This window comes from Aspergillus thermomutatus (assembly GCF_002237265.1).
Source record: "Aspergillus thermomutatus strain HMR AF 39 chromosome Unknown NODE_330, whole genome shotgun sequence".
NCBI classification, from domain to species: domain Eukaryota; kingdom Fungi; phylum Ascomycota; class Eurotiomycetes; order Eurotiales; family Aspergillaceae; genus Aspergillus; species Aspergillus thermomutatus.
This window is the reverse complement of record NW_020798380.1, coordinates 1-26,956: the sequence shown is the minus strand read 5'-3', so window position 1 is coordinate 26,956 and position 26,956 is coordinate 1. Positions and strand designations below refer to the sequence as shown.

At 51.3% G+C, this 26,956-nt stretch overlaps 9 protein-coding genes across 9 annotated transcripts; 5 read left to right on the top strand and 4 right to left on the bottom strand.

The window, feature by feature from the left end:
* Window positions 1-374: 374 nt before the first annotated feature.
* On the bottom strand, window positions 375-538 carry CDV56_103710 (uncharacterized protein; the record flags this gene model as incomplete). The annotated part of the gene is made up of 1 exon (XM_026757329.1): window positions 375-538. A coding segment is annotated over one exon (164 nt), but the record flags the coding sequence as incomplete, so codon positions are not given.
* A 1,853-nt stretch (window positions 539-2,391) lies between these two features.
* Window positions 2,392-4,384, top strand: CDV56_103308 (uncharacterized protein; the record flags this gene model as incomplete). The annotated part of the gene is made up of 3 exons (XM_026756927.1): window positions 2,392-3,713; window positions 3,769-3,822; window positions 3,880-4,384. The coding sequence occupies 3 exons, from the start codon at window positions 2,392-2,394 to the stop codon at window positions 4,382-4,384; spliced, it is 1,881 nt and encodes a 626-aa protein (XP_026610313.1).
* A 1,587-nt stretch (window positions 4,385-5,971) lies between these two features.
* CDV56_102957 (uncharacterized protein) lies at window positions 5,972-7,484 on the top strand (the record flags this gene model as incomplete). Its single annotated transcript, XM_026756576.1, has 2 exons — window positions 5,972-6,038; window positions 6,091-7,484. The coding sequence occupies 2 exons, from the start codon at window positions 5,972-5,974 to the stop codon at window positions 7,482-7,484; spliced, it is 1,461 nt and encodes a 486-aa protein (XP_026610312.1).
* A 1,239-nt stretch (window positions 7,485-8,723) lies between these two features.
* On the top strand, window positions 8,724-9,686 carry CDV56_102668 (uncharacterized protein; the record flags this gene model as incomplete). The annotated part of the gene is made up of 3 exons (XM_026756287.1): window positions 8,724-8,751; window positions 8,810-8,833; window positions 8,887-9,686. The coding sequence occupies 3 exons, from the start codon at window positions 8,724-8,726 to the stop codon at window positions 9,684-9,686; spliced, it is 852 nt and encodes a 283-aa protein (XP_026610311.1).
* Window positions 9,687-9,919: 233 nt separating this feature from the next.
* CDV56_102440 (glutathione synthase) lies at window positions 9,920-11,574 on the bottom strand (the record flags this gene model as incomplete). The annotated part of the gene is made up of 2 exons (XM_026756059.1): window positions 9,920-11,171; window positions 11,273-11,574. The coding sequence occupies 2 exons, from the start codon at window positions 11,572-11,574 to the stop codon at window positions 9,920-9,922; spliced, it is 1,554 nt and encodes a 517-aa protein (XP_026610310.1).
* Window positions 11,575-12,202: 628 nt separating this feature from the next.
* On the top strand, window positions 12,203-17,695 carry CDV56_101602 (putative SNF2 family helicase/ATPase; the record flags this gene model as incomplete). The annotated part of the gene is made up of 1 exon (XM_026755221.1): window positions 12,203-17,695. The coding sequence occupies one exon, from the start codon at window positions 12,203-12,205 to the stop codon at window positions 17,693-17,695; it is 5,493 nt and encodes a 1,830-aa protein (XP_026610309.1).
* Window positions 17,696-18,405: 710 nt separating this feature from the next.
* Window positions 18,406-21,320, bottom strand: CDV56_101061 (DEAD/DEAH box helicase; the record flags this gene model as incomplete). Its single annotated transcript, XM_026754680.1, has 3 exons — window positions 18,406-19,378; window positions 19,430-20,775; window positions 20,856-21,320. The coding sequence occupies 3 exons, from the start codon at window positions 21,318-21,320 to the stop codon at window positions 18,406-18,408; spliced, it is 2,784 nt and encodes a 927-aa protein (XP_026610308.1).
* A 313-nt stretch (window positions 21,321-21,633) lies between these two features.
* CDV56_100725 (MFS transporter) lies at window positions 21,634-23,497 on the bottom strand (the record flags this gene model as incomplete). Its single annotated transcript, XM_026754344.1, has 2 exons — window positions 21,634-22,025; window positions 22,075-23,497. 2 exons carry the CDS (start codon window positions 23,495-23,497, stop codon window positions 21,634-21,636), a joined length of 1,815 nt encoding a protein of 604 aa, XP_026610307.1.
* A 1,864-nt stretch (window positions 23,498-25,361) lies between these two features.
* On the top strand, window positions 25,362-26,906 carry CDV56_100026 (wax synthase family protein; the record flags this gene model as incomplete). The annotated part of the gene is made up of 1 exon (XM_026753645.1): window positions 25,362-26,906. One exon carries the CDS (start codon window positions 25,362-25,364, stop codon window positions 26,904-26,906), a length of 1,545 nt encoding a protein of 514 aa, XP_026610306.1.
* Window positions 26,907-26,956: the final 50 nt, after the last annotated feature.

The following is a 26,956-nucleotide window of genomic DNA, read 5'->3' as shown; positions in this document are numbered from 1 at the left end:
CCCATGCACCACCGCCCCCAGGTAATTCCCCTTCGCACACACCCGCCACGCCACGCTCCCCCCGGTCGCCGTCGCAGATTTACTCCCCCCGCCGCCACCGATCCAGGAACTCAGCGCCGCGACGACGGCCGCGGCGTCCGAGCGTGGGACGCGGATCCAGACTGTCTGTGCTTTGCCCTCCGGGGCGATTTTCAGGATGTCGAGCGGGATGGCTGTGCCTGTGAGACCGAGGAACTGCGCGAGGGCGGCGGTGAGATGGGTTTTTGCGGTGAGGGGGTCGAGGGGGCTCTGTGTTGTTGAGGTGGGTGGTTGGGTGATTCTGGTGTTGGACTTGGGTTAGTATGCATGGGTGGATTCGCGGGTGTAGAACGTACAGTTGGAGTTTGAGGTAGGTCCAGGCTGGATTGCGGGATGTGAAGGTTATGACTTTGGCTGCGGACGAGGACGTTTTCGACGCGTCGGTTTCCTCGGGGGATTTTCGCTTGGACGGTGTCGGTCCTGTTTGAGGGTTGTGAGGTCTGTCTATTGTTGAGGCCATTGTAGAATTTGCACTGTAGGTTGTCGAGAGTTTGTTGGTAAAAAAAGTGTTGGCTGCGGAGGTGCGCGATAAAGAAAATGTCCGCGGTCTTGGTGATGTCACGGTACAGCGGACTCTCGAGAAAGCTATGGGCATATCCAACCAGAACTTTGCGATTCTCGGCGAATCAATTGTTGTTAATGATGGCCTCCTCCAGTCTCTGACGAGCTCTTTTAAGAAATTGCTCTTCTCCGTCTTTCCCAATGTCTAGATTAGTGATATAGAGAGTCTTGTCACGCGATTTTAGGCCGCGGATTACTTCTGCATTCGACTTGGGAATGCCAAATATCTATCATGTGTTAGCCATCAGCGTTATCATGCTATATGATAAGCGAAGTACTCATGAGTAAGGATACCTGGGCAAAAACCCGCGACACAGCTGCGTTCGCCTCTCCGTTCCTGGGCACGGCGGCAACGCAGACATCCACTTTCTCTGCTCCCACTGCTATGATACCTTCTCGGGAGCTGGATGCGTTGGGTTTGACATGGCATGCAATTTGTAGGCTGTATTTCTTGGGTAAGGGTTGGTTCTTATTGCGGGATTTGGTGGTTACATTCTCAATCAGGCGGAGTAGAGGAGTTGCGCGGCTGCTCATGGGTGGACTGTGTTTAATTGAGCCCGGTGTTAGAGATTTGATATCCTTGAGCAATCAAGGTAAAGGTTCTATCCCAGTTGTGCTTTTGATCAGATTCAGCGGTGGTGGTGTACGAGAGATGCAGAGTAGAAAGCGATAAGCATTGTTGACTACCGAGTCTTGGCTCGCTTATATATACTTCGGTTCATGCACAAAGAGGAAACAAGGTATGCAGAACAACGCAGGACCTGGAGATGATAAGGTACGAGATTGTTTCAGGAATCAAAGCCTGGATCTATTGCTAGAGCATCCTCAAGGTTGCTAATTAGCAGCAATGCCTTCTATGTCTGCAGCCACTCTCTCTGGAAGAGTCAACCTTGAGCATTCTTCGAAACATGAATGAATATGACAAGGTAAGAAGCCGTTTGGCAATTAGATGCGATGACTAGGTATGAATGATACATATGGTTAGCTTGCTAGGAAGAGAGTTCGAATTTGCAGTACTGCCAGCTTACTCGATAACATCTTCATGATAGAACCCATCGCTTAGTATCTCTCAAGCCTAGCATACCTCTGGCAGGCGATGATACATGGACTACCAGTCCGAGCCTCTTGAGGAGGCAGTTGTGCTTTCTATTGCTTTGTATACCAAATTTGAGATGAGTACAGAAAGTGAATGCAACGGGGAGCTCAAGCCGGAGCTCGATGCGTAGATTGTGAATTGCTTGAGACAGCATAACCTAGAAGCGAGCCAGAGGAAAAAAGATAAAAATAAACAGTCTGATGTAGGATGCAAACCGGTTGAGACTAACAAGATGTTTTGCTCATTCACTGCAATCCTTCCAAGGACGCTTTTCATCACCACCATCCCCGGGGACGCGTCCACTCTTCCATCAGAACACAACACATTCTTATCTCTTAAGAATAACATCCTTAGCTTAAGCTTGTATTTCTAAAACTTCTACATCTTTGGTTGAAGAGTTTCTAGTCTTTGGTTACGGTTTACCTTCCTCAGCAACTGCAGTTGACTGCTCTTTGTGAGTCTTCTTGACGTGTTTGAAGATGTAAACAGGACTGACCATGTAAAAGAACCTATTCACAGGATATCCATTGCTTCATCTCATATCTCTTCATTCTCAGAGCTCTCAGAGTGTCATACATCGTCATAATATTATTCAGATCAGAAAGCAAACAGTCCGGGGTCCCCAGTGTCCAGAGGGGACACTTACTCGTGCTCCCATGGACCACTACCCTCGAATGGGCCTCTTTCACAGAGGTCTCTATTATAGCAGCGCTCTTTACCCAAGACCAGGCTTCTACACTGGCTCACAGTTCTACGCACATGAGGAACGAGCGAACCCTCCTACCCTCGAGGCAAGTCAATTCCATCTTCAGCCTGACCGCCAAAGGACGAGGTTGAGAGTGACATTGAGAGTGATGCCGCATCAACCTGTCGTTGTTACCTTGATTAGATGTCTAATCATTTTTCTTCAACAGACAGCTTGGTACCCTTCGGCTGTCGCTCAATCGGTTACCCATCAAATTGATCCTCTGGCTCACCTGCGGCCCACCGTTGGACGCTCTCCCTATCCAATTGTCCAAGATGTGCCCGCTACTCGAGCGCAATTGGTAGCTGGTCCGCCTTCTCTATCTGTCTCGCAGCCTCACCTGCCTGTCGGATTGTCCTCTCGCCCAGTTTCCCAAAGAGTGCCTATTTCTCAATTGATACATGGACCGTCTCCCCTGTCTGCTACTCAAGCGGCACCGCAACCACGGCCTCGTGTAAGATTTGAGCCTTCTGTTCTGTCTGAAACTAAAGAAGGTCTTGATCAGCCTGCGGCTCCTTCTATTACCCACTCTTCACCGCGCGTTGAGCACAAACCCCCGATCAAAAACGCTGAGAAGAACTTGGTAGAGCCCAAGCCAGCAGACGCAGGCGATCAAACCACCCCTCATGGCGATCAAGCTTTCTGGAGTCTGGAGAACCTGCCTGACGTTCTTTACGTTCTCAGACCCAGAAGCGACTACCGCAAATCGAGACACCGTGTTTATAAAACAACTAATGCAATTACTGGAAAGCAGATCAATGACTTTGCCGTACTCCCGAGCCAAATCTCCTCCAACGTCGAAGGATGGAGACTCGAGGCCTGGATGCGTTTGGACCGTCGCATCACCCAGCAGGATATCATTGACCGCGTCAATCCCGAGTACAAGTTGACCGCAGATGAGATTGAGACTCGTAGAGAGAACTTTCGCGACACCTTCCATGTGGCTAATTGGAATGCGCAAAAGTCCATCTGGGCTATCGATCGCATGCTCAAGGCTACCGGAATTGACACCCAGAAGAATTCCACCAGGGGACTGACACCTGGTTTGATAGACCCATCGAAGGGTGAAGCCGGCGGACGCATCCCTATACCAGGAGAAAACATCATTCCTATGGTGAAGCAGCCAAGTATGAATCCAAAGCCCGCTCTCGGGAGCTCTGGTGAGATGTGCGAGGGTCACCGTCCTGGCCCAAGTCACGCTTCGCACGCAGATCTAAGAACAGAGCCGAGAAGGTATGTATCTTGGCCATCTTACTTCAATCTAGATCGTTACTTACAATGGCATTAGCCACGAGATCGAAGCAGAGCAGAGGACATCGCAGCAAGATCTCGCAATGGACAGGTAAGATTCAACCTGTGCCTTAAAGCGATCTCTATACTAATTGACATTTCTATCCAGCAATGCGAGAGCAACTACATTGCTGCAAATTAAAACAGTTGACTCCACTCATGCCGACTTCGAATACCCCGATGTTGATGGCTTGACCTATTGCAACGAGCCTCCCGCCCAACCCTTCGACGATGAAGACGATACTGTTGATGGCGCAATGACTTTGGAGAACTTTTTGAAGAAAAACAACATGTCGTACGAGGATTGGCTTCTTCGCGATTGCGATGCTGTTGACAGAAATACCCTGAAGCGTGGACGTGATGAGGATTTGGAGTCTCAGGAGCCCATGAACGTAATCGCCAGCCCGAAGCGCAGACGTGTCGACAATCCGGACATTGAGGCATCCGTGACCATGAACAACACCCGGAAGCGCAGACGTGCTGAGGATACGAATGTCGATGAGTCGACAGCTGGCGAGGATAGCCCAAAGCGCAGGCGTATAGAAACCTTGAACACTGGCAAGCCCGCCAAAAAATCCAGTGATGATTTTTGGGCCACTGTCTTGAAAGCCTGAGTGCTTACTGACCGATTGAGGATTGGAGGGCGTTTTCGGTACACACCAGGAGATCGCGTTGAGGTTGGGTTAAGCTGGCTGTTCAAGTTTCTTGAACTCTTTTCTATTTCCTTTGCCATGTATGAGTATTTGGGTCTTCGAAATGATTTTACAGGTATATGGTTGGCGCATGCTGGGAATCTCAAAGCTTTGATTTGATTTCATTTTTCATGGACATGATGACAGAGGCGGCATGCACTTTGTACAGTTTCATTCTTCAGAGATAGGAAATCCATGCCATACTGCTTTTTCATTCAGCGGATTGCATCACTTTTTCTATGTATTTCCCCTCACATTGGCCTTTTGCACGTTGTACAGGACTTCCTCTTCGTACCAAGTCGTCTCCGCCTGCGGCTTATCTATACCATCATCTTCTCTTACTCGTACTTCAAACACAACTCAGCTATGCTTCTCTAAATCAATCCTCAGACCGAGACTAGAGGCTATAAATAGGAAGTTCCAACCTCATGGCCTTCTTCCTTCTTCCACTCTCCTCAAGCCCCTCACCAGCCCACCAGCCTCTAGCCTCCTTCTAGACAAACACACAAGTACAACTAGAGACCCTATTCAGCCTCATTATACTCGAAATACAATAAGGACCCGCCAAGTGAGCGATTTTCAGCTCAGAACCACCATCTCCACTCCCCTCGTGCCTCTGCCGGGGAAAGGGGGCTCATTCAGTGGCGAGCAGCAGTCAATATAATTGTTCGCAGCTTACAATACGTCCAGCAGAGCAGACAATAGACTCCACGCAGCACCTGCCATCCAGCCACGGGATCTATTTCCGGCTTCGCTCAGCGGAGCCAATGAGAATCTTTTCGTTAGCGTCGTTCTGAGAAAAGAAGCTTTCCAGCCTCCTCGTGGTGTACCTGCAGCGCTGGGCGAAGTGGTTCTGGGTGGGTCTGCAGCTGTCAGTGAGGACATGACAGCATATGTACATGTCGTCGAGGCTTCGTCTGGGGAGAGCGGCGGACATACCAGGAATGATAGAAAGATGGGCAAGCTGCGTATCATTTTGAAGAGCAAAAATTCTACATTCCAGAAAGACAGCTTTCGACAGATCATGACCAGGTGTGTTTGTGAATCTGGAGTTCTCAGGCGCTCGCTAAGGAGGCGAGGGAGACAAAGACTGGAGTGGGCATGTCGAGTGAATAATCCCTCACCCAGTTTCATCACCATCGCACAACCAACTTCTCCAAATTCAGTCGACTATACCAACCTCCACATTATTGAGAAATCGAGAAGAATAAGGAGCTCTCAAAACTCAATATGGCGACGTTCGATTCTTTTGTTTCTTCGTCTATAAATCCCTCTGATCTGTCTCCTTCAGGATTTTCTTCCTCAAACACATTTCCACTTCATCATCGCAAGTACCAGCTTGCTCCCACAAATCATCACAACAACCAGCTTTCAGCAAAAAGCTTCAAGACACCATCAGGTGAGTGGTGATGAGTGCTCTTCGAGTTGCGAGCACAAGTGTTGCCCAGTATTGCCTGGGTTCAGCACTGTTTCTTTTGCATGACTGACATCGGTTTGCAGCCCTCAACAATGGGTAAAATCGAGAGAAAGAGTCCCGAGGGCTCCAAGAGCTCTGAGAAGTCTCAGGGCAACAAAAGTGAGTCAACTTCCTCATGTTCCTTTGGAAACCGATCCTAATATCGCAGCAGAAAGAACCCCTCGGCAGGGCAGCACTGAGGCCATCGACCCGCGGAACATTACCAGCTTCCGTGAGGACCAGAAGGATTGGTCCTGGGACAATCTCCCAGCCATCCTCTACCAGTTCAAGCCCACGAAGGAGGAGGAGAAGAAAGAGCGGGAGCCGCCCAAGATGAAAGTCTTGGGCGGCAAACGCGTCAAAGACATTGAGATCCTTCCGGATCATATCTCCTCGGACGTCGAGGAGTTCAGAGTCGAGGCATGGATGCGTCTCGACAGGCGCATCCAGCTACAAGACATCATTGACAGGATGCACGAGGATTTTGCAATTGAGCGCAATGCCCTGCAGCAGCGGAATGTCAGATTCCGCAAAGCCTTCAACCTGATCGCCTGGAGTTCAGGAAACAAGATCAGTTCTCAGCTTGAGCAAGACGTCCTGCAAAGAATGATTGACCATGGCATCGATCCCACCCTCAATTCGACTCGTGGATTGACTCCGGGCCTCATCAATCCTGAGCTTGGAGAAGAAGGTGGCCGGATCGCCCTTCCGGACAACTATGGCCCTGAAAAACGTGGCCATCGTGGACCACGCACGCCGAAGAAGAAAAGGGATGCGGCGAAGATCGAAGAGGACGTGGATATGACCGATGCACTTGACCCTACCACTCCCGTCGGAGAATCCGCGCCTCTGACTCCTCCCCCGACCATGCCAGCTCCCTCCGCCAAGACTGGCTCTTTTTTCGGCCAGCGTGCGGCTTCCGAAGAGTCGTTGGCTACCGTTTTCAGTCCTCTGATTCCGGGCTCTCCGGTTGAATGCTCCCCTGTTCCCCATTCGTCTATCGAGCCGCTCCCTTCTTCTTCTGTCCCCGGTTCTCCGGTTGTGAGTTTTACTGTTGCCGAGAAGGACGATCTCGACTCTTCTCTGGATGGCAGCTTATACGATGGAGACCAGTGCCCGACTTGCAACCTTGACTTTTTGCTCAAGAAAGAACCGCGACAAGAATTCGACTGGCTGAGTCCTTGCGAAGAGGAGCTTTCTGGCCTGGACAAGGATGTGCCCAAAGTCTTGAAGGCGCGCCACCCGTCTCAAATGAAGCGCAAGCACAAGGCTTTCAAGAAGGCGCTACCATTCTGCAATACCGATTCCCTGTACGACAAATTTGTCAGCAAGTTCGACCTCGACGACATGATCAGCGTTGTTCCAATTTCTCGCACGACTGCGCCGCCATCGCCGGTTCGAGTATCTCCATCCTTCATCTCCGAGCCCTTGAAGAGACGGCTGATCTTCAAACCACATCCTACCAAAATGGACATGATGAATGCGGCATACAACGTCACGCTCAACGAGTATTACGCTGGAGAGCGATTCCTTTTTGAAATGCCTTATGTGGAGGGTGTCATATGAGGGTAGCCTGCGCTTCTTATGTTTTGTTTCTCTTGTGATTGGGCGTCTGGTGTGCCTTTGTCAATTTGTCTTTTGTCCTGTTCTTTTGTTGCCTGGTGGCCTTTCGTTTCTTACGGATACTCCTTCTCGCTGGGGAAGTCCTCGATCTCCTGGGAACGTTGCTGGCGCGGAGTTGGCCTTGGAGTTGTTTTCGGTTTGCGATGTCTATTGTTATCGTTTGAGCTTGTGTCTTTCTTCGCTTTCTGCTTTTCAACGGCTGTTATGCCGTCTACTGGGCTTCTGGACAATCTCAACATGAACTGGTGTCGTTCGGATAAGGTTGATTGCCAAGAAGGCGTTCCGCGGGTAGCGTGACTGCCACGAGCTTGTGTTACACTTTCCTCTTTGGGCAGAGTGAGCCAGCCAGTGAAATCAATTTGTTTTTTCTTCGATTCTTCATCCTTTAATTCTGTAGAGTCGTCAATGCAATATCACCAGTATCACCAGTATCAGCTCGTTTGGCTCATGGCGCAATAGTGTTTTGTAATATGTTTCGGATATACTCCCAGTCTTGAAGCCTAACATGACGCAGTATATGGCAAGGATACCAGATAACAGTACATGACACACTCATGAAAGCCAAGAGAGATACAAATTAAACCTCCACTTATGTCTGCCTTCCCGTATGGAAGTTCTGTCCTTATATAGAGCTTGAGAGTCAGCTGCTTACCAAATCGAAGGAACAGTTTCAGTCGGAGATCTTCCCCCTCGAGTATAAGCCACACAGACCGGTAAGGTAGTTGCAGAGATTCTATAGCATTGAATCTAGAGTAGCATTTGTGATCGCTAAGCAGATTCCTATCAACCCGTATAGTTATTCAGCGTTATTGCAGGATGTAGTTGCTCATAGCTTGACCTCTTACATCTATGTATACAATTTATTTAAATGGCGGAACACTGCTCTATTGCTTCAAGTCTAGAAGAACGTCCATGTAGCCTGTAGAGGGAGGTTACTCACAGAGCAATAAACCTGCCATACATGGACATTCTTAGGTTCTGCTTAAGCAAGTATCACCTAGCCCTAAACTGTTCGCAATGTGACTTCTAGTGTGATATTCACAATGCTTGAACACACTCAGGTATAAAAACCTAGAGTTTTCTCCTCTTCCTCCTTATTCTGTATAACACTCCTTGACTCTCTAATCTTCAGCTTCAGTGTCACATTTCAAGCATAACACATCTAAGCCTATCTCCATAGACATGTCCTCTCCACCTGTTGATACTCATGGTATGTCCCCTCCTATTGCATTTTTCAATGTCGCAGAAACTAATTTGCAACGTCTTAGCTACGACCCAGTTAACTTGCCATCGTCAGTGTTTACATGTCTCTCGTCAAATAACGCCAATACTAACACACCTCTAGATGATGACACTCCTGACCGATACCATACCTGTGTCAACGACTACCATGCTGCCTACTCTGAAAACAACCTACCACCTCTCCTCTTCCGCATGGAGACACCAGCGTTCGATAACCTCCCCCCGCTCAGAGACCTGGTCGAGAACAACCGAGTCGTCAAGGACCGTGACGGCCGCCCCATCCGCGACTTTCCCTTCCTGCCAAGATACATCTCCATCCGCCCAGCAGGCTGGCTCCTCGAGTACTGGATGCGGACAGACCAACGCCTCGCATACCGCGATATAAAGTCGCGGATGGCCGTCCCCGAAGCCCAGCGGCCGCGAGAGAACAGTCTCAACATGCGGAGAGAACGCGAGTGCAGGAATCCACTGGCGCTATCCTGCTGGACGAGTCACCGCAGCACCGTGGGGAAAGTGGAGGTCGAACGCGTTGCGCGCTGGTCGCTTGACCAGATCAAGTATAACACGACCATGGAGATTGAGTACAGGAGGGGCCCTGACAACCGACGTACTGCAGTGCGGCTGCGCTCGAAGACCCTGGCTGGCGGCGTGCCGGCCTACTACCCTCTGGATTTGTTTCTGGATGGTGGAGAGCTCCACTCGCCCAGCCAGCGGGTCCGCGAGGCGTTGAGTCTCTTCTGGCAGTTGTCGGAGAGGGCTTCTCGGCTCCAGCTCGGGAGTTGGAAGCTGCTTCCGGCCGACGAGCTCCCTGAGGCGTGGCGGCGTAGGGCACAGCGCGGAAACATGGGCGGAGAGAGGGATGTGGAGGCTGGCTCAATGCGGTCTGACTCTGTCCAGCCGTAGACTGGGCCAGTCATCCAGGGAGACGATGCTATGATCGAGATAGGGTGCGTGGGATGGCTGCATGTATATTAATGGAATCCCAAGCCTGAGGAACATTGGTTTGTGGTTCCGGTCTTTGACACAGTGACAATGGAAAATTAACTATGGAAGATTGACCACCTGTTTCATGCAAAAGGATTGTAGTCGCCGAAGAGATGTATCTATCAGTAACAGAGGATCTCTACGGAGGAAATCTAGAAAAGAAGAATGCTATCTAAACTGGAGAATCCAGTGGCCACTCCTCCCTCGTTGACACCCGTCGCCTTGGTCCTCATCAGCCACCCGCCTTGCTCGTTCTGCAGGACATTTCCATTGGCTTGATCCCAGAGAATGGTTCCATAGATACCCAACTCTCCAATGACCTTGCCACTGAGAACCTCGCCATCACTCCTCAAAGCCACATTCTTGGCTTCAGCCGGCGGATGGATCAGTTCCATCAGGATCCACCGCTTCCATTCACTCTCTGGAATTGACCGTAGGAAGTCGGGAATGGCAGACTTATAAACGTTGTTACCACCTCCTTCCCGCTGCGGTTTGAGGACGTGGTTGAGAGCTGTTTCGGGGTTCAGAGCCAATTCTCTGCCGCGCCCGCTTGAAGAAAGGTCATATTGAGGCGCAAACGTTTCCCGTAAGCGGGCAACAGTGGCCGGATCGGTGTCTGCCATGAAGTTTGCAAGGTGGTCGGGTCCTGCAGTCTCTGCCAGCACTTGTTGTATGATCTTGCATCCAGCCAACTGGTTCAGAACGGTGGGGCATTTGATCGCTGCAGACCGCTCCAACTGTGTCCGCGCTTCCCAGTCACGTTCGGAGGTGTAATCAGTCGGCGCATAGAAGCAGCGGAGATACACCGTTGTCACTTCAAACTGCGTGTCTGGTGAATGAGGGGGACGGTAGATGAGAGGCCGAGAGGCGTTCGAGCCAGGAACTGATGTGTGATCCAAGACCTCGGTACTGAGTAGTCGGAAAACAGGGATCTTATGGACGGTAGTAAGCTCTCTGGAGAGTGCTAGCTGGTCAAATATGTTCCGCTCGTTCTCCTGTACCACAAACAGAATACACGTGGGAAGAGCTGGGCTCGACTTCGAAGGCCCGTAAGCAGTATGCGCTGCAGCCAGCCCAGCTGACAAGGCTTCCACAGCGGTGTTCTCGGGAGGTACGTTCGACTCAAATAGGGGGTGGGAAGGATAAGAGATGGGATAGCCTGGTGGGGAGGCGAGAAGCTCTGAATGGAGCTTTCGCACCAGCGAAGATAGGCCGCCGAAGGACGACGAGATAGTGTTAAATTCCACCTGCTTCAAAGACGGGGGGGCGTTCGAGTTGGTCGGAGAGTGAGCCATGTAATCAGATCGATATAAACCAAGCGACAAATTCTGAGCATATCCCTCCTTCTTGACTGAGAGATGAACTTTCCACAGGCGAGAGATGAAGTCGTCAACATCAATCAGACTACAGGTCAAACAATTTTTAGTTCAGAACTTTTCACGGATGCTGTACTCCGAAAGAAGTATTGCATTGAATCTAGGTCATAGAACAGCACAGAGTCTTACTCTTCCATGATCTTGCCAAGCCATTCCTCATTACATGTAATCGCGGCATAAAGCTTGTTGTACACAGTCTGCAATGCCTTGGCCTCTTCGAAGCATGCCCTCGGAAAGGGACTCGGAAATAACGTCACTGGAGCGTTCGTCGCCAGTACACCGTACGGATCAGACTCTTTTGGAATGAACGTAGGTGGAGGTCGGACCATCAAGCCATTCTGCGTAGCCCAATCCTTGATACTCTTCACCAGAAAGTCCCTCTGTGCGGGGTTCAGTTCAGGAGGATAAGTAGTATAGACAGAGTCACTCATTATGAAGAGCGGTGTATATCCTGCGATATGGAATCTCAGCACTCAAAGAATCCCAGAAAGTTAGTTCAAGATCAATTGAAGATGTTTCAAATGCAAATGATCCAACATCTCCTACAGGATAAGACCATTATTAATACTGTAGATGAGGGGCTGTTGCGATTAATCACCGGAGCTTCGGTGGGATTACGCCGTAGTCCGCCCGATGTACCGCCTTTGATACCGGCAGAAAAGAGCTCTACTGCGATAACCGACCGCCGATCTCCGTTTTAGGCAGTATCAATTTTGGCGCGTTATTATTCCATCAACGCGATCAATTCATCAGGATTCTTCCATTCCACAAAATCAGTACTGTCTGTTTGCACTGCTATCTCATATGTGCAACGTCTAGACTTTGACTATGTGAGATCGAGACTCTCTTGTCGCTCTCAGTAGCTCGCCCAATTCTTTTTTATGATATCTTTTGCTTCTATCGCGTCTCGCCTTTTATCTGACCAAATGGTGCCTTATAACTCAAGAGAAAACCTACTACATTGATAAGCTGGGCCTGCTGATGGGCTTTTGTGAGACTCTCCTGACTTCAGCTCACGGCATTGAGATTTCATTAACAAATTTAGCTCCACCAGGCGTCATGGAATCTGATGATGGAGATCCCCTCGACTGGACAGTCGATGAGGTAGTAGCCTTCCTCTGCCACAATCCCGAGACACCATGGTCCCAGTCTGCGTCGCAGGCCCCTCGGCCAAACCCTGTCCAGTTCGAAGCCGCTCTGCGAGAGAATCTGATAACCGGGGAGGTGCTGTTGCATGATGTCGACAAGGAGACTCTACGGGAAGAGCTTGGGCTCAGAGCTATCGGTCATCGTAGTTCTATGCTCATGGCAATACGCTACCTTCAGGGACGTTCTCAAAAGTACCAGCGTTCTAGGGTGGAGCTTGCTTCCCAACTCGATAATCGTCGGTATTCAGTTACCCCAAGTCACTTAGCATCTGTTACCCCAGGTCCTCTCCAGGAATTCTCGTCACCAATTCACCAGAACTCTGTGCCGCCAACAGCGACTCCTCAGAATCTATCAATGCAGCGCCCTCATTGGATGACCCTCTCGACATCTACACTATACCAGACCAAAAGGACCCTTCCCAGGGATGCTCCGACTTCCAGTGGTCCGAGGGCCGATGAGTCTACTACAATAACCACTACCGCTAAAGGTAGTGAAAGTGCAACCGATACCAGCGAGAGGCCTCCAAGCGTCCCTCCAGCTGCCGTTAGTCGAACGCCTGCGGAACAGCATATAGATCTATCCAACCCCGGCGAACGCGTGCGTGCTTATGAACACGTCGTGGTTGATGCCGAAGGAAAGAAGCGACGCAGGCTGGATTTGAGCTCTCTGCCTGAGCCACGAAAAACCCCTCGTGTGTCGAAGCCCTCGAACATTTCGCAAGACAAGGATTGGTACATGGGACCAGATCGAATTCTGCCTTCGCAATTATTCTATCCGTCTACGTCTGATGAGGAGGATCATTCATTCGTAATGCTTAGTCCTCCGAATTTGCCTACCGCTCAGCGCCATTTTGTGAGAAAGTGCATGAATTATTTCTTCAGACAGCAGCCCATTCAGTTGAGCTCTGATAATGAAACTAGTCAACTGGCTCTGATCCCGTATGACCACTCGAAGATTAATGAGCACAGCGAGAAATTCTTCACCTTGTACACTGCCACGAATGGGACTGTTTCTGTTACACAGGAGGACATAAAGAAATGGCCCCAATTAGAACAAGCAGAGGCTGCCAGCTCCCGATCATCGCAGACACTGGAACCATCCGACCCATACTCCTATCTCATTCAGAAATACCCTGCTGGGGAAGACAACCAAGACGTCTGCCCATTATACGGTGACTCGGGTTCAGAAGGAGAGTTTGATGAAGAAACTTGGCAGGAGATTGCTAATGAACGCGATGATGTTGCTCAAAGTAAACCGGCAAAGTTGACTCCCGCTGAGGTCGAGGCAGTCGTGGAAGATTGTATGGCTGAGTTTGTGGATCGGTGGCGCCAGAATGGCTTACCGAAGGAGGAATTCAAGGCCCGGAAGCTTTGGGTCACAGCTCGCAGGGCCAAGTGTACTTACCAAAGAATCAAGGCCATTAATCGCGACGTCACCTTGCTGGAGAAGCGGTTAGGCAAAGTGCTCGAAGCAATACGCGGTAGTGAATATGCCTCAAAATCGGAGTTACAAACACAGTGTCAAAGCATGGAGCAGACTGTTATCGATATACAGAAACAAAAGTGGCGGATCTCGGTCTTGGAGGAAGAGAAGTGTCCGCCAAAGGTTGCTGCTCCCCCCAAAACAAAGCTGCCAAAACTGAAGACGAGTGCCGCGGACGAGGAGTCTCTTGACTCAGAATCCGACGTGTCTTCAGACTTCCCAGATGACTTCATCGACGACTCCGAGGTTCAGGAACAGACGTCGTCTATTGAGGACTTTGAGAACGTGGACAGCGTCGGCAGAAGGCGAACACCGACGCCGACGCCTTCAACGTCCGATAGCGATGATGACATTATCAGTCCTTCGGGAATCAGACGTAGATCAAGGGCCAAGAGGTCGCCTTTCATGGCAACCAGCTCACCCTCTCCTGCCCCTTCCGGAAACGCGCTACGGGCGGAGATTATTGACCTCACAATGGACTCTCCTTCAATTTCAGCAGAAGAATTCAGGATCGAAACGCCGCCACTCAATCCTGTGCGACCCAGGTGGACAGAATCGGACGACATTAGCTTGAAGATCGAACGAAGTCCTTCAATATCTCCTGGCCCCCGACTGAGCTCCAATGTAATCGTCGAGATTCCGAACCGAAGACCAGAAATCATCAACCGGAAGTCTGAAGGGTCGAAATCGACGCGCAAGTTCGACACATCAGATCTGCCTGACCACAATGATTTCGTTGCTCTGCTGTCGTACCCTTGGGAAATTCTCGAGGAACGCCACGATCGCCGTAGATTGCTTGCGAAGTTAATTGCAAGCCTGCCCGACCGGGAGCGTGAAGAGATGGCTTCATCGATACCCGAGTACGAATACGGTGAATTGAATGACCTTGTCAAGCAGGCTCTCCGAATTCTATCGAAAGACCAGATGGAGATACCCCAACTCGATAGTGAAAAGAGCCGGCTATTAATGCGGACCGCCTCACAATTCATATCTTGGGTGAATTGCATCCACATTCCAAAAGGGATCTCCAGGAAGCACATCCACAAGGCTCAGGATAATATTGCTGACTTCAAAGACTTCCACAAAGAGCTTTGCAAGGGCCTAGGACTTTGCAGAGGTCTGAAGTTTTCTGAAGAACGGAGCGAGAAGAGCACTCGCACCTCAAGCGAGCATGTCGATGAGTCAGAGGGAGAAAAATCCGAACTTGTCCACGCGCCTCACAAGAAGCGGAAGAGGGAAGTAAAAGAAAGTCAAGATGCCAAACGAAACCAAGCAAGTGCACAGCAGCGTGTAGTGCGGCAGGAAAAAGAGCGAAAAAGGCTTGAACACAAGATGAAGCGCATGGGTGTAAGCAACACCGATCCTACTCGTCAAGCAGTGAGCTTTGGAGAGCCAATCATCTACTTGGATCCACATATTGGCCAACGCGTGAAGCCGCATCAACTGAATGGCATTCAGTTTATGTGGCGAGAGCTGATACAGGACGAGAAGCAACAAGGCTGTCTGCTCGCCCACACGATGGGTTTGGGAAAGACAATGCAGGTCATCTCGCTGCTTAACACTATAGCTGCTGCGGCTGCTTCCAATGATCCGAAGATTAGCGAGCAGGTCCCCGAGTGCTTCCACCGATCCCAAACGTTGATCCTTTGTCCTTCATCCTTGATTGATAATTGGTACGAGGAATTCCTCATGTGGACACCTGAGGAATGGAGAATTGGGCCTCTGAGAAAAGTTACGGCTTCGATGACAGCAGTTTCTGAGAGGTTGCGACAGGTATCTGATTGGGATGAAGAAGGTGGAATTCTGATCATGAGCTACGACATATTCCGAAAGTGGATACACAATAAGGAGACGGAAAAGATGCGCAAACCTCTACGGGATGATGAACATGCAAATGTGAGGAAATGGCTTCTGGAGGGTCCAAACATCATTGTCGCCGACGAAGCTCATAAAATGAAGAATTCTACTTCGGGAATATCTCGAGCGGCTGTGCAGTTCCGTTCTAAGACTCGTATCGCCTTGACCGGTTCTCCTCTTGCCAACAACCTGACTGATTACTTCACCATGGTGGACTGGATTGCCAAAGGTTATCTTGGGGAATTTCCCGAATTCAAGGCAAACTATGTGGAGCCCATCGAGGAAGGTCTTTACGTGGACAGCACACACTATGAGAGAAGAAAGTCGCTCAAGAAGCTTCAGGTACTCAAGGAGATTCTTGAGCCGAAAGTTAATCGGGCCGCTATCACCGTGCTAGAAGGCGATTTGCCGCCAAAGATTGAATTTGTCATCACTGTTCCCTTGACCGAACTGCAACGGGCCGCGTATGATTCCTACGTTGACTCTGTAGTTCAGGGGAAGGTAGAAGTTCCAGGAACCGCAAAGCTTTGGACTTGGATGGCGATCCTTGGGCTGTGTAACAATCATCCGGCTTGCTTCAGGGACAAACTACTCAGCCGCGCTAATGAGGCGCAAAGGGCAGGGTCAAGCCTGGACGAGATGTTACCAGGCGATGAACCTATAACACAAGCGGGCATTCCTGATTCCGAGAAGCTGGTTGTCGAGCAAGAGCGGCTCTTCGCCAATGTTCCTGACATGAAGGCGCTCAACTTGTCGTATCGGGCACAGCTCCTCGACAGGATCATCAGCGAGTCGATCAAGGCCGGTGACAAAGTGTTGGTATTCTCTCACAGCATACCGACTCTCGATTATGTTGAGCATGTCCTCAAGGTCTCCAGTCGTAGTTATCGCCGTCTAGACGGAAAGACTCCCATCAACACTCGACAAGCGGCGACTAAGAGTTTCAATACTGTTTCTGAGGAGAAAGTGTACCTCATCTCAACCCGAGCGGGTGGATTGGGCTTGAATATTCCGGGCGCGAACCGCGTGGTGATATTCGACTTCTCGTTCAATCCTATCTGGGAAGAACAGGCTGTCGGACGTGCATATCGTCTAGGCCAACAGAAACCGGTATTCGTCTACCGCTTCATCGCTGGAGGGACATTCGAGGAGATTATCTACAACAAGGCCATCTTTAAGACACAGCTTGCCGTTCGGGTTGTGGACAAGAAGAATCCGATTCGCTGGGCGTCTAAGAAGCTCAATGAGTACCTCTTTCCCGCTAAACCGGTAAAACAGCATGACATTTCCGAATTTGTAGGGAAAGATCCCTATGTGCTGGATAAAATAATCAAAGAAGACAACGGCGAGGAACGGGCAATTCGGAAGATTGCCCTCACCGAGACCTTCCAGAGAGAAGACAATGACAAGCTCACAGAAGAGGAAAGGAAGGATGTCCAGCAAGAGCTCGATGACGAGCGGCTGAGGCGTACTGATCCCCAGGCGTACCAGCGGCTGATACTTGAGAGACAGAGGAGGGAAGAGCACGTGAGACAGGCGGAGAGACTAGCAGCCTCGATGCCCATGTCTCAGCCTCAAGGGCAAAGCTGGCCTGGCAGACCCAACATGCCAATTCACTACGCGGCCGCGCAGCGAGCCCGGGTTCCACCGTCTCAAGTGCCTCCGCCATCTACAGCTCCCGCTAGGTCACATGACAGTGGGCCACCTGCTCCTATTCATACTTATAATGATGGCCCATTCGCTCGTGCACCGAACCAACCCATCTTGCCACGCTCTCAGTCCACGTCGAATGCAGTGGTGGCTGCGCCTCAAAATGCGGCAGTTCACGATGCTCAGCCTGCGCCTCGGGCTCAGAGCGGGCCACCGCAACAAGACGGCATGGTCCCTTCCGCTCTTCCAGAACCGTCTTTGCCGTCTTCGCAGTCCTCCGACCCACCATTACGCATGGAAAGCCGCAGTGCAAGTGCTGAGTCGCAACCCGGGCAAATGGACGGGGGCAGCTTGCAACCTGCACGGTCAAGGGATGACAAGAAGGACGGAGGAGGCTCCTGCAAACCGCAGTAACAATCCCAGAATGGCTAGCCTTATGGCCCGATTTTCTTTGCTTTTCGTGATTGCGAGCATTTGATCTCATGATATCCCCATCAGTTCCTGCGAGCATGGTTTTCTCTGCGTTTCCTGGGCGCCCTTCTGGGCAGGTGTATGCATCATTGATCTCTCTTCTCATTTACATTCTTGCTTTTAATGTTAATACTTCTGTTCTTTCCATATCCCCTATTTCTGAGTGAAAATATCTCTATCTTTTCCACTTCTGAAATCTGAATTTCCAATTTTCATCACTGGGATTCGCACAGGCAAGGCGTCTTCAGCATGGTTCACTTTTTTATCTTCAGGAGAAAGACAATGAACGAATTCACGGCCGCTCTCAAATTCATTTGAGGATTCCAGCGTAATGATGAATATTGTAGGACGCCTCAAGCTCGAGCAGAATGGAGTCTATCATAGTCTTCTTGAATTCTAGGTCTTCGATGATGTTTCTGAGTACTCTGACCAGCAGAAAGGAAAATTCGAGGGATAAACCGAGAATTCAAATAATCACACAGAACGAGAAGAAGAGAAACGTCGACTCCACTAGTCTAGAGGTCGAAATCCCCTGGATACTCCATACCATATTATTCAAACAGAAGAAAAGTCAAAGATAGACAGAGAATCTTGCTGAAGTATCAAGTATCATGAAAAGAGAATAAAGAGACAAGAATGAAAAGACCTATTGGTCAAGTAAGGAGTTTCTCCAGATCAGCGATCCTAGTAGCTCTATCGTCGACCTTCTTGTCCTTCTCGCGGAAGGCAGCCAGCATCAATTTGCGCTTCGTGTCCTGGATCTCCAGCACGCGGTCTTCGATGGTATTTTCCATGACGAGACGCCAGACGGTTGTCTCGCGTTTCTGGCCGAGACGGTAGACGCGGTCGACGGCCTGGTCCTCGATCGCGGGGGCCCACCAGCTATCGGCCAGGATGGCCTGGTTGGCCGCGACGAGGTTCAAGCCGACGCTGCAGACGCTCAGACTGGCGAGGAGGACCTTGCATTCTGGGTCCTTGGAGAACTTGTATGTGGAGGCGTCGCGGGCCGTCGAATTCATACTTCCGTCGATGCGGGCGTATCCGATGCCGTGGCGTTGCAGGTGAGGCTCGACGAGGTTAAGGAAAGAGGTCCACTGGCTGAAGACGACAGTTTTGGTATCGGGGGCTTGGCCCTGGGCGGTGAGGATCTTCATCAGGGCTTCGATCTTGCTGCTTGGGTTGTTTGGGTCTGCGACGACGTCGTCGTCGGCGCTCTCGCCGAGACGCACGGCGGGGGCGACGAGGGTGGAGGTGTCGTCGATATTGGCGCGGCAGAGGGGGCACTTGTGCTGTCGCTCGATGACTTGCTCGATGCAGCCTCGGTCGTAGGAATGGCCGCAAGCGGTGATAACGGGCTGCTCTAGCGTATCGAGACAAATGGGGCACATTTCCTGGCTCTCGATTCTGAGTTGCAGCATGTCCTGAAGGGCTTTGATGTTCTCCGGGGTCAATGGTACGACCTTGTGCTTCTCCAGTAGACCCGTGAGGGCGTCGATGCGGTGTTTACAGAGCGCCCAATGGTTGCAAACTTGTCGCATGCGGAGAAGGACCTCAAGCACGTGAGAATATGTGGTGCCTCCCTTCTCTCTGGACTTGAAGTCCATAAGCATACCTTTCGCTTCGGATCTGTGGACTGTCAGCATGCGGTCATCGACTTCATGGCAGAGGGAAACGTACTGGAACATGTCATATTTCTCTTGTTCATGCGGATGAAACTTGATGCGCAGCACGCGCGAGGTGAGGGCCGGCAGGCGCAGGTTGACAAATTCCATATCCTTTCTTCGCCTCAAGCAGATAGTACTCATCAGTGCCTGGAGAAGGAGACGACCGTTTGGGTCTTCAGAGGTTAGAGGGCGAATGAGAACGCTGGTGAAGACCGCCATGTCTTCCAAGCCACCCGCCAGTCTCAAGAAGCGAATCTGGGAATACAGATCTCTCAAAGAGTTCACAATAGGCGTGCCGGTCAGAGTCCACCGCGAATCCGCGCGCAGATTGCAAGCAGCCAGCGCACCCTTAGCTCTGGGGTTTCGAATTGTGTGCCCCTCGTCGAGCACGACACGACGCCAATGAACGGCAAAGAGTCCCCTATTGGGCGCTGCTTTGGCATTCGGGTTGTACTCCACAGCGAGAGCACCGTAGCTCGTGATTACCACATCATACTGGTCGAGTTTCGCAGCCTCTTTCTTCCCAGCACCATGGTAAATGAGCACACTTGGCGTGCTCTCACTGTGGGTATGGTCTTTGATCTGGTTCTTCCAATTGCTCATGACTCCGACAGGTGCTATGATCAAAGTGGTCTTCAATGACTCCGGGGTCTTTGGCTGAGAGTTGGCCAAAATCAATGAGATGATCTGAATTGTCTTGCCCAGACCCATATCGTCCGCCAAAATACCACCACTTGCAAGAGGGGGTGGAATAGCCGTTGAGAAGTTGGTAGCGATATTGGTGAATCTGTCTCCAGCTCTCTTCCAAAGCTGCACCACGTCCTGAGAACCAGGCGCAGGTAGTTGCGGAGACTCCTTTCCGATCATCCACGCCAGCCCCTGCCGCTGGTACGGAAGAAGCTCGGTAGACAGCGCCGCAGGAGTATCCGCCATAGGCATATTGACCAAGTCGGCCTCATTCAAACCGAAATTCTCCGTCGCCTGGCCAATATCACGAGGATTAAAGGTGCTGCTCTGACCGATAATGTCCTCCAAGCTCTCCCGAGTCTGACCGAAACCGTCACCCGCGTAAAGGTTGGCATACATCGGGTTGACGCCGGCCTCCCCCTGCTGCCCATTGCCCGATGCCAGACCGCGACCCCTTCTGGCAGCGTCCTTTTGCGCCTTCTCGCGCAGTTTGCGCTCCTCAGTCTCCCACCGATTGAATTCGGTCAGGGGAAGTCGATCATCAATCATCATGCGCTTCAGCCGCTGCCGCTCTTCCGGATGACTGGTACCGTACAGCTTCAGCATAACCGGGCATGTAAACGAGCCAATCTGCCCCGTCAACATGCCTTCGATAAACAGCGACTTCGAGTCCTATGTTGAATTCGACGTCAAATCGACAGCCCAAAACCAAAGCCATTCCTTCACAACCGAGCTCCGGTTCAACTCCTTACCATATATTTTGCCAATCGAGCGGCTACATCTCTGGGAATATGACCAATTTGATTCCCCATGACGTTCAAAACACGGATCGCATTCCGGTCATATGGGTTATCAGGCTCACGGTGCAGAAGCACATGTTCGCCGATAGTCGCGTAGCCATTGTAGTACCGGACCCCCACGATCTTGGTTCGCAGGTTCCCGTAGTGCATAAAGCTACTATAGGAGGAATCATCCTGGCTTCCCTGGATCAGGTCCTCGGCTTCCGCGTCGTCCTCTCCATCCAGGATAATGGCCTGAGAGGACTGGCTGAAAGGCACGAATTCGGTAGTCTCGCCGAATCGCTGGCCGGGGATAGTAGTAGTAGCAGTCGTGTTGCTACGAGGACGCGTTGCTCTTTTCCCCTGGGGAGTAGTGTCTGTGTCGTCAACGGTGGGGTCGACTTGGTCGATGTTCCGCTTGGCACGAGGCCGCCCCATGCTTGCTGCGAGGGATGGGTGCTTGTCCGTTAACGTCGGCTTGACGCGACGCAAATGCGGGATAGATACGGAGAAGATGGGATATTGGAGGGAAGCTTGCGGATGGAACTTTACCAGATTCGGAATAGTTGACAGCCGGGCAGAAACGCGCTAAGCCACGGTCCCACGTGATCCACATAGTGACCTTACTGCAACAGGAATGGAGGACTGCCGTGATCAGAGGAAGAGACCAGTATTGAAATCTTTGAAGAATGATGAGTTTATTCATATTTATGCAAAGTCTATATATGATAATGGCTACATTTTAGAGAGTTCAACTCTTGAACGAGTCGCGCGTGTTGACACGGTCAATATCATACGGATTCGCATCGTAGACGTCCTGCGAGGTCACTATCTGAGACCGATGCGATTTGGCAGACTTGTTTGAGATGATTGATTGTCGGCGACTGAGCTTAGCAGGGTCCAAGGAAATCCTGTCTACCTCTGAATCCGCAGAGGTGGGCTCCGAGGCTGCCTGGCTTCTTTCCTTCTCCTCTTCCTGTGGTTCTTTGACGGTTCGTTCCATCAACTTCCGCATGAATTCGTCCGACTCTGCGGCGAACTTGCATCTTCTTCGAATGACAGACCCGTACTTGTAGAAGAGGAACGGAAAGGGGACACAAGCAAGTGCCAAGAAGGCAGGTATGGACGAGGCCCAATGAATACCTGGACCTGGTTAACTTGACCTTCACGGCGAGACCGAAAAAGGACTTACCTAACGAGCTATACATATACTGCACGAACAAGGGAAAGGCGGCGCCGAAAATCGAGCGCAGGACGGCGCTAGCAGCGAGCACAGAGGCGGCGAAGATGGTGTACGCATCGATCATGTAGTTCATGAGGCTGAGGAAGACAAGAACCATGCCAAACCCAAACGGCACACCAGCGGAAATACTGGCGAGATAGTGGATCGAAGGGTAGTTTGTCCAGGCAAACCAGAAGAGGCCGATGGGAATGGCCACCGAAGCGACCAGGCAGGGAGGCAAGCGCGCCTCAGGAGGCGCGAACCCATTATGTGCCTCCTGGGCTCTGATATACCGCTTGTTATCGAAGATGCTGTAGGCCACAGCACATATCATGCCGATCATGATCCCCAGGAAAGCCAACCCTGACACGCCTTGGTTCCAGCCTCGCTGGCCGGCATACACGATGGGGAACGCGCCAAACATCATAAACAGGGTTCCATACACGATTGCCATGAAGATTGACAGCAAAAGAACAATGGGTTCTCGGAAGAGCAAAATCCATGGGCGGGACAGCGATATCTTCAAGGAGTCGCCAAGTGTTTTCTTTCCTTGTTCTGCTTCAATCCTGCTCTTGTAGACTTTGCCAGTGAGCTTGGAAAGCTTGACGGCTCGCTGACGAAGAAGAACGGGCGCATATGTTTCTGGGACGATGAGACCCGCGATGATCCAGAGCGCACCAGAAAAGATGGCCAAGAACCCCATCACCCACTTCCATCCCTCCGTCATGCCCAAGAAGCCACCAATGACGGGCCCCAGGACGGGACCGAGGAACGGAGCCGACGCAAACAAACTCATTGCCAGACCACGATGGCTCGCCGGGAAAAGGTCCGCAATGACGCCGCCTGCGTTAGTCAAAGGGGACGACCCAAAAGCTCCGGCGAGGAATCGGAAGATAATGAGCGCTTGAATGTTTGGCGAGCCCGCGGACGCGGCGTTGAAAATGGTCAGTCCGCAGTAGCTGACCAGAAAGAGATACTGTCTTCCCCAAAGCTCACTCATGGGCGCAAAAACCAGGGGACCGATCGCGAACCCCAGCACGAATGTGGACACACCCAGAGTTGCTACTTCAGTGCCGACGTGAAACTGTTGCATGATCTGTTCCATGCCGCCAGTGTACGCCGACGAGACCAGCGACACGGCCAATGTCGCCCACGCCATAACCATCGTGTAGGTCCATTTCTTCGACATGGAAAATTCCAGAGGGTTTCGGGGATCATCGAGAATCCATGTGACTAGGTATGGGTCGTCTTCTGTGCCTGAACCGGCGAAGCGATAATCAATGATCTCTTGGGTGAGCGCACCTTGGTCGAAGAGAAGACGCCAGTGCGATATCCGAGTGGGTTGAACAGGCTCGATAGTATCAGCCGAAGCTGACTGCCTGTTGGCGCTCATCCGTGCTAGACGATGGGATTCTGCAGGTCGACGAACGGACGAAGAGCCACCAAGAGTGGACGTTGTTCTCTAATTTTCGAAGCTCGAAGAGTGCAAAGCATATATACTATCGTAATAACTTAGAAAAAAGACAGTCAGTAGTCTTACGGAGGAAGAATGGCAGCCGGAGGTGAGTTAATATTGGGTGCATTCGGAAGAGTAGCAGCTTTGGAGAATCAAAGTGCCCGAATCAAGCTCAAGCTAGAATAGAATCAGACGGCGACTGGACCCGAAGAGGAAAGCCGCTGTTTGTCTACTCAGAGTACTCAATAATATGAGTATGTAGTATTTCGGGAAATCGGCAAGAGGCCGAGAAATGGTGGCGCATTAAGATCCAATAACTGGCGTGATGGGCATACGGAGGGGAGCATGGTGATTAGCTTAGCCTCTGGGCACCTAGACAGCTAGACCAGTGTCATAGGCAAGGCTAGCTGTGATCGGATCTCCTTTCTGCCGATGGATTGGACATAACGGTGACATAACGGTGATAATAGACGAATGGAGTGATTGATCATTATGGGAAATGCGTTGGAAAAGCCTCATTGGGAATAGTTGAGGGTCTCAGGGCCAATCTGGTCGATAGCAACCTGGGAGGAGTGTTCAGAGTCGATGGGGATAGGAGATTAGACGCCTTGTCCGAGACAGGGGCATGGGGTTTGGGCGTAAGACTCGGTGATAGACGGATAAATCAGCCTGACATGGTGGGCAGTGGGCACTGGGCACTGGACAGTCGGACACGAGATGCACAGAAGATGACCTGATCGGGATCATAGTGTCCGGAGCAGAGTGTCGGTTCATTAAATTATTGACACTGAAGTTATGAAGGGATCCTGTTGCATAAAGGTCATCAGGGATCCCATAAAAGGAAGGCCAATACGAGATATGGATTGCACTTAGCTCTGAGTCTCTTCTCCAGTTGATGTCAGTGCACTGGGGATTCTCCGCTCTTTTGATCTGGGGGAGTATCCGCAGTGGGACTTTTCACTCGGATGATTCGAGGACCATTGCGTATCGAACGAGGGATCAACCACGGATGGACAGACTCCAGTAGATAGACGGATCATGAAGGTGGAAGAGTTCTCGTCGCTGCAGATACGAATAAGCTAAAGCAAGGCTGGTGCCAATAATCCCAGGCATCCCATTCAGGCATGTCACTTGGTGTGGAGTATGAGTCTCCCATCCAGAAGCTCTAGAGCTTAGATGCAGCTTCAGAATCATCGAAATCACATTTGAGCTTCAAAATCAATTGGGTCGAAACAAGCTCTGAGAAAGTAAACCAGCATGGTGCAGTTATCCGTCTGTTGTTGTCTTGTTTCACAGCATGGATTCAAAGCACAGCCTCATTACCACATCTATACAAGATAGAGAGGTACATCCATGCTGAATAACTTCATGGTAAGAAAGATCCTATTTTGTCTCAGGATAGCATGAAATAAATGAATAAGATGTCAGTCTTATCTCATCCGGATCTGTAGTGGCCCATTTCATCATTGTTTTCGGCTCTACCAAAGACAGAAGAAATGACGATTGTTAATTTTTTTTATCCCAACAAGAATTGAAGAATCATATTGCAATATGATAGTGCAAGACATGATGAGAGAGAAGGAGATTCTTGTCCTGCATCATGTTCTGCATCACGATTGTGAGCATCCCTTGCATTGAGCTTTTCACTTTTTCTTTGTTTTTTCTCCGTCCCACAGTCCTCCTCGCCCTCAATTCCATCCATCTACAACACTAACTCTAGTTCCTCGAATTTCTTCATCCTTGGATATTCCCTCAGCAGTCAAAATCTGAACAGTCCTAGACATCAAGAAACTGACTGCTGATGGCCCACCCCAGCTCTTACCGCCAAATCCTTGACGACAACCGCAACCGGTTCGAGCTCCTCATCCAGCATGGAGACTTTAAACCCTTCTACCTGTGGCATCTTCTTGTCTTCACCGCTCTTCCTTTATGCGGTCTGTTGATATCCCGGCAGCGTGGAGCGCGATATGTCCGCCCCGTCGTCTTTGCTCTTATTCTCAGCACAGCCGTTGATGTCATCCGACACCGGCGTGCGCTGCTAGGAGCAAACGGCTATATGGGAGGCTTAGTGACTGCCTGGTGGACTATTTGGAGCGCAACAATTCTCATCTTCAACGATGCCGAAAGAGACTTTGAGCGAATCGAGAGGCGCTCGTCTGATGCATCATGTCCGGGCAAGGCGCGGACACCAGACGACGAAAACAAGGCTCGGTCTAATGACAAGGCTGCGAATGGTCACATATTCAAGGCGAAGCAATATGCATCCCAGCGGGATTCGGAAACGCTCGCCTGGCAACCGTATCCCCGCGCCTGCTTGCACCGTCTCAACTGGGCGCTGGGCCTGCTCTTCAATATGCGAGGACCAGAGTGGAACTGGCGCATATCCACCTTGGATCCGTTGCCAGACTCGCTGCAGACGCAAACAACTACCAGAAATGGGCAGTCCGCCCGTCAAGCAATGGACAAGACCGAAAATAAAGCCGTCTCGCAGCCCGACCCACGGGCGCGTCTGAACGCCGTCCTCCTCGCCTTCCTCGAGCACTATCTCCTCCTGGACCTGCTCAAGGTCCTCATGATGCACGACCCGTACTTCTGGGGCATGGTCTCGTCGGCCCCGGCCCGCCCATTCCCATTCACCCATCTCCCACTCCCGACTATCCCCCTCATCCTCGTCCGCCTCTACCGACTCATCCTGGGCGGCCTCGGCGTCTACGCCGCTCTAAGCTTCGTCACCTCCCTCAACCCCATCGTCTTCCTAGGTCTCTCGCTCGCCTTCCCCAACGCCTCGCGCGCTTTCACACGCGTCCCGCTCGATGCCCCCTGGCTCTACTCCGACCCCTTCGGCCCGTTCCTCGGCCCCGTCCTCGACCACGGCCTTGCAGGCTGCTGGAGCCAATGGTGGCACCAACTCTTCCGCTTCGGGTTCGCCTCCACCGCCAAGTTCCTCCTCTCGCTACTCCCCAAACGCCTCGCAGCACGCCCCAGCATCCGACGCACCGTGACGACCGTCACCGCATTCTCGCTCAGCGGCCTCATCCACGCCTGCGGAAGCTACACCCAGCTCGCCGAGACGCGGCCCCGCACCGGCCCTTTCGCCTTTTTCTTCCTGCAAGGCGTTGGGGTCATCATCCAGACCCAGCTTGCGCAGCTTGTCAACTCCAGGCACCGGTTCTCGCGGCCGACCAGACGCGCCGCGAATGCCGTGTTTGTCGTCGGGTGGCTGTTCCTCACTGGCCGCTTGATCGCGGATGATTTTGCCCGGGGCGGGATCTGGTTGACGGAGCCGTTGCCTGTCAGTCCGCTGCGCGGGCTGGGGCTCGTGTCGAAGGGCTGTCTCTTATACTGATATGTCGTCGCCAACGGACCTACGCAATTGTGGGCTGGTCGACGGGTTGG